The sequence below is a fragment of the Vidua macroura genome, chromosome 4 (genome assembly GCF_024509145.1).
Source record: "Vidua macroura isolate BioBank_ID:100142 chromosome 4, ASM2450914v1, whole genome shotgun sequence".
NCBI classification, from domain to species: Eukaryota; Metazoa; Chordata; class Aves; order Passeriformes; family Viduidae; genus Vidua; species Vidua macroura.
This window is the reverse complement of record NC_071574.1, coordinates 66,931,251-66,937,425: the sequence shown is the minus strand read 5'-3', so window position 1 is coordinate 66,937,425 and position 6,175 is coordinate 66,931,251. Positions and strand designations below refer to the sequence as shown.

The 6,175-nt window shown below is 58.8% G+C and overlaps 1 protein-coding gene across 1 annotated transcript; it reads right to left on the bottom strand.

Moving 5' to 3' along the window:
• Positions 1-326: 326 nt before the first annotated feature.
• Positions 327-5,514, bottom strand: NKX1-1 (NK1 homeobox 1). Its single transcript, XM_053976686.1, has 3 exons — positions 5,043-5,514; positions 912-1,117; positions 327-851 (listed from the first exon to the last, which is right to left on the bottom strand). Exons 1-3 carry the CDS (start codon positions 5,512-5,514, stop codon positions 327-329), a joined length of 1,203 nt encoding a protein of 400 aa, XP_053832661.1.
• Between the last annotated feature and the right edge of the window lie 661 nt (positions 5,515-6,175).

Below are 6,175 nucleotides of genomic sequence, written 5' to 3'. Positions count from 1 at the left end.
CCTCCTTCCCTCAGCAGCGCAGTCCGGACACATCGCGTACAAAAAGGGTCGTAGAAAGGCCCGAGGGCGGGGGAACCTCCCGCGGGGTCCCGGGAGCCTCTGGCCACTCCTTTCATCCCCCCGGGGTGGGTCGCAGGGACACGGGGCTGCCGCTTTCCCCCGGTGTCGCTGCCGCTCTGTTCTTGGTTTCACCTCTCGGGTGCGGGGTTTGGGGCTTCGTGCGGTGAGCGGCCCCCCAGGGCCCGGCCGGGTGACCCTCGGAGGGGCGGCGGGCACAGCGGGAAGGAGCCGGGAGTGAGGAGGAGAAGGAGGAAGGAGCGTCGGGCTTATAGGTGCGGGGTGTAGAAAGCCGGAGCGCCGTAAGTCTGGGAGCCCAGGACGAAGGGCGAGAGGACGGCGGGGCTGGGCAGGAAGGGCAGCTGAGCAGCGCAGACCAGCCCTCCGGCCGGGTGCCCGGCGTAGCTGCCGGGGCCGTGCATGGAGAGCGGGGTGCCCATGGGCGGCGAGTGGCTGAGGGGGCTGAGCCCCCCCGGCAGCGCCCCGCCGCCCAGCCCGGCCCCGGCCCCGCCGCCGCCGCCCCCGCCCGTGGGCGCGCTGGTGTCGGCGCCCGGGTTCTGCTTCTTCCACTTGGTGCGGCGGTTCTGGAACCAGATCTTCACCTGCGTCTCGGTGAGGCTGAGGGACAGCGCCAGGTTGAGGCGCTCGCAGACCGACAGGTACCGCGTGGATTTGAACTTGTTTTCCAGCGCCACCAGCTGCTCGTAGGTGAAGGCTGTCCGCGCCCGCCGGGGCTTGCCCGACTTGGAGTCCGAGCCCGTCCGCTTCCTCTTGGGCTTGGCCTGCGGGCCGGGCTGCGCCCCGACGGGCGCCGGCGGCGGGGGCGGCGGAGGGGGCGCCGAGGGCGGGACGACCCCCGCCTCGGCCGCCTCGGCTCGGAGCGGGCCCGGGTCGGGCTCTCCGGGCGCCGCGGGGCCGGAGCTGCCGCTGCTGCCGCTGGTGCTGCCGCTCTCCTCGCTGCACAGCTCCTCGTCGTCCGGCAGCTCGCTGTCGGGGCTGCGGCTCGGCCGGCTGCTGTAGTCCAGGTCGCACTCCTCGGCCTTGTAGAGCTCCCCGTCCTCTGCGGACAAGCGACAGCCGCTGTTAGGGCTCGCCGCCCGGCCCGGCCCCCGTCCCGCCCGCCCTCAGCCCCGCCGGTGCGGCCCCCGGGGCGAGGGCGGCCGGGAGAACTCGTCCGCCCTGGGGGTTCGCCCACCCGGAGTCCCCGCTGCTCTTGGGACGGGGCTGCCCCTCCCGGCCCCCTCGGCCCCTCCTCCCGCCGCGGGGATGCGGCCGGTCCGGGCCCCTCGGATACGGGGCTGCTCCGGCCGCCCTGAGCCAGGGGTGCGCTGGGGGACAGGGCGAGGAGCTGGGCAGAAGCGGTGGGGATGGGGGTCGGACCTGCAGCTCTGGGGCCGGGAAGGGGCTGTCCAGCCCGGGGAGGCTGTGCATGCGCTGCCCCTTCCGAGCCACCCACCTTCGGCAAGAGCCGGTACCGAGACGTGGCCGGGATAGGGGATGTGTCCCCCTTCCCACGGCCGCCAGCGCGCCCACCAAACACCCGATGGCTGGAAAGGCCTTTGGGGAGGCAGCGGGGCGAGTATCCCCGGGATGCCCGGAGGGGCAGCGGGGCGCTGGAAGGGGCGAGGAGCGGCCGGGGAGAAGCCCCTGCCCGGGCCGAGCCAGCTGTGCCTGGGGAGCGGGCAGCAGGGATGTCAAAGAGCCCCTAACAATTTTAGTGACGGAAATCTCCGAATCGATGGGCGATTTGCTGGGTTTTGCTCTGGCATTTTTAACCCTTCCTGCGTCTGGTTTGACCTCTTGTCACTTTCCTGAGATGGAAGTATTAAAGTGGAGTAAATACTTGTATTGATTAGCAGAGCAGATACAAACTTAATTAAACTCATTTTGTGCAATGTACAAACTAGTTAACGGTCATTTAATTTATTTGGGTTTATATTACGCTCCAATTAACGGGTCTCCATCGGAGAACAGGGTAATTATCCGATATTTAAGGCTATTGGACTTCTGCTGACGATTCTGTCATTATGAAGCCCGAAAGCAAATCGCGTTTTCCGGAGAATCGGCTCCTCCTCATCCTGGCCGGGCCCGGGCTCCTTCGGGGGAGCGAGAGGCGAATCCTTCTCCACGGGACGGGGCTGGGGGAGGCCCCGCGGACAGGTCGGGGGCAGAGGCCCGTGAGTACCGTCCTTTGTCGCCGGTGCTTCCAGACACTCCTAAACTTCCCTCCTCTCACTTCTGCAACGGGGCTGTAGCTCCGGGAACCCCTAATGGACTCCTTTAACTTGGTTAACCGAGATACGCAAATAGGAAACGAATCGCTGGTCTGTCACCCTTATCCCGTCCACATTTTAATTGTTTTTAATCGCCCCCAAACCTGAACACACCTCAAATTTGCTCCGTATCCTCACGCCGGACACCCTAATTCTCGCATGTAAAATTAGGGGTGGTTTTAGAAGTGTGCTTTGTTTAACGCGCTGTTTTTAGATATGGCTGGTTGAGTAGGAGAAATAAGGGCAGAGTATTGTTGTCCTTGTCACTCCGAAAATATCCCTTAATAACTCAGGGTTCATTAAGAACCCTTTCCAGCTTTCTGTTCAGGTCGGAGCATGGAAAACGCGGGCGATCGCGGCCGAGCAGAAGAGAACCGGCTCACTTTTCTCCCAGCCCGACCCAGTGAGAGCAGACAAGCGTCCTGCAACCTGTAGGAACTGCTAGAAATTGCGGGCGTAATTTTTTACAGCAATGGTTTATAAAAAGTGCGTGTAGCTGCGCCTGCGGGGCAGAGTCGGGGGCTGAGCGCAGCCGCGGCACCCACACACGGACCGGACCGGGAACCTGCAGCTGGCAGTTTCGAAGTTTAATTTTCCGTCTACGGAATCCCAGCCGTTGGTCAACTAAAATTTTTTAAGACAAAAAAATGTACCGCGAATAGAATTGGCGACGGAGATGGACGCCGGGCTTGTTTTTGTTTTTTTGGTTTTTTTTTTTGGTTTTTTTTTTTTTGTGTGTGGTTTTTTTTTTTTTTATCATTATTTTTTCGGGAATAGGTTAAATGGTAATTTAATGGGGAGTTTAAACTGTTATTTTTAACATTAAAATAGTTTTACGAGCGGCAATTGACGAGCGCTGTTCTCATTCTCCTTTGGCCAGAAATCCTTTGCATTTTTCGGAGGGGTTGGTACTTTTCTGGACAGAGCTACTTTTCAGAACACTTTTCCTAAATTAAGCTACGACTTAAACTAATATTAATTACGATGGGGAAATAATTAAAATTCGTGATTTTTGAGCAGTCCCAGATCTGTTTCCGGCCACTGCCATAACATTAAGGCGATGTGACCGAAGTGTAGACCATGTGTAGAGTGTCTGGGGAACTTTGTCAGTGGGCGAAGCGCACCGGGGCGTGATGCCTCCAAACATATTTATTTTGAGAGAAGAGATGGAGTTACATTTCTCTCCTTGTCTGGAGATAAAAGCGTGAGATTGCCGATAGGTTAACCTCGTCAGTCTTTCTGATCGCCCAGATCTATTTAATATGACGAAAGTCAGATGAGTTTAGAGGAACAATTACTCCAGCTCCGCACTGCTTTTAAAAATCTCTTTTGAATTCTATTAGTGCCCCATTCCTGCTTTTGCTTTACAGATGAAAAATGCATCATGGCTCACACTGAAGCAGATTCCAGACCTCTTTCTCTGCCTAATTTTACTTGACGAAGTCCCGCTATGGCGGGGTTGGAAACCTCCGAGTCCTCATCTCTCGCCCCAGACACAGAGAAACTATTTTTCCTAAGCCGAGAAGTTTATCCCCTGTAGCTCGCTGCCTCTTCTTTCCTCTCTCTAGACACGGAATAACTATAGATATTTTCCACAACGACAGCCTTTTCCCGGAAACCCTCCATGATCCCCAGAGTCGCGGTGTTTAGAGGTGAGAAAGTTGGGATATTCGGACCCAGAAAGAAAAAGCAATCTAGAGCTTGGGTCGAATGCAATTCCCGATCAATAGCGAGCCCTAATAAGTGTAATAGGTTTTAATCGAGTAATTATCCGAATTTTGACCCTATAATTTAGATGTTAGGGAAGAGTTTGCAAGGTGCTTGAAAGAGATATGCACAATTCGATAATAGGATATCGATCCAAGCAGTCCTACATGCCACTCTGGGGCGATTTTCCCCATTATCCAGCCTCTTTACGCTGCTAAGCACATTTTACCTTAAATGTAATCGAAGGAATTTAATTGTTTTTCCAGAGATAACCAGCATTTTGTCACAATTAGTCTGATTTGTCCTAAAAAAGCCAAGGGGAGAGAGAAAATTGAATCTGTCGCCCAGAGCAACGGGCGGCAGCGGCGGGGGGAGGACGGGAGAGGGGTCCGAGGCTGGGGAGAGGAGACACAAAGTCATAAACGCCTGGGGGGGCCCAGGGGAGGTGGGGGTACCAAGGGAGCGTTTTCGCACCCTTGGGGCCGGGACTCCGGCCCTCCGAATACGGAGGAGCCGCTTCCAAATTTGCCTGAGCCGGAGCTCACAGACAGCGCTGGCCGTCCCTGCGAGGAGGAGGAGGAGGAGGATGGTGGAGTTCCTCCCCAGCCCAGCCAGGCCGGCATCCCTGGGGTTGATCCTGCCGCTCCCGGGGGTGCACGGCGCGAACAGCTCCGGGACGCGGGGAGCGGAGCCCGGCCAGTGCCAGTGCCGCCGCCTCCGGCCTGTCCCGGAGGATCCCCCGGGGGCCTGTCCCGGCCATCCCCGGAGGATGCGCCCGGCTCCCCCCTTGCATCCCTCCGCCTGGCTCAGAATCCCACCTCTCTACATCCAGCAGCAGCAGCGCAGGGCTCATTTGTCCTTCCCTGGAGCCGGCTGCCGGCAGCGCCCCGGCTCCCGAGGCTGCCGGCGGGGGAAGGATGAGATGTCAAAGCATGCGAGACCCTGCTGGGGGAACTCGGGGCAGCCCCCGGCTCGGAGGGGCTCCGAGCCCCCAGACCTACTTACTGATCAGCTCTGCGGACTTCTTACACGCGTCGAAATCTTCGGCGAGAGCCTTTTGCTCGGCCAGCTCCGTCCCTGAGTCCTCGGGCTTATCCTCCGCCCCCAGCGTGAAGTCGGTCCCCGCCGATTTGTACAAGCCCGCGCACTGCCGCCGCTTGCTGTTGAACTTGTTAGGGTCCAGGATGTCGAGCACGGAGAAGGAGGTGGTTCTGTGCACCATGGGCAGCGCGGCCACTGCCCCCTCTTGTCCGGGGGTGTTGCTCTGGCTGTCCCCTTGCCTGTCCCGGTTGGCAGGGCAGTAGAGCGGCAGCTCGCCGCCGGCCGAGAGCCGCTGCTCCCCGCGGCTGTCCATCCCTTCCCCGTGGCAGCCGCGCGGCTCCCCGCCGATGCCGGCCGCGGCCGCGGGGGCTGTCACCGCCGCTGCTGCCGCTGCCGGGATGGAGATGTCACCGACCTTGTCTCTGCTCACATTCATGACTCTTTGCAGAGCCCCTCTCGGTTGCAACTTCTCCCCCCTGCCCTCCCCTCTTGCTCTCCCCCTCCTTCCTCCGGCGAAGTTGATCTGGAAACTCCTCCCCGGCTCCGCTCCGGCTCAGGACGAGTCGCTGCCTTCAGCTCCCCGGGGCTGCGCTGGGTCCAGCCGCCGGGAGCCTCCGGGGGAGGCAGGGAGTCACAAGGTGATGCTCGGCTCAGAGCCTCCACTGAGCTGCTCCTTCTTCCTTCTCATCATCCTCGCCAGGCTGCCCAGGCGCTCCTGCCCCCCCTCCCTTCTCTCTCGCTCACACGCACAGAGGCAAGGCTGTATCTTATTTATGCATTCATATTTAGCACTGGATTGTAATTGGCTACAAATTAATCCCTTGCCCATAATAGTCTGTAATCTTCATCACGGGAAGAGAGACACGTTGAAAGTGTGTGCCGGGGGGAGGGGGGCAGAGAGGGAGAGAGCGAATGAAGGATGGTGTTGGCTGTGATATACTTGGCTGTCAGCTCTGTTTCAGCACACCTCCACTCATCTGGAAAGCATCTAAATAGCCTTATTTGGAGAAGTGGGAGGAGATGACGCTTTCTTTTAAATAATTGCGGGATCAATATAAAGAAGATATTATACACGGAAAATGGGAACTTAAGGTCTT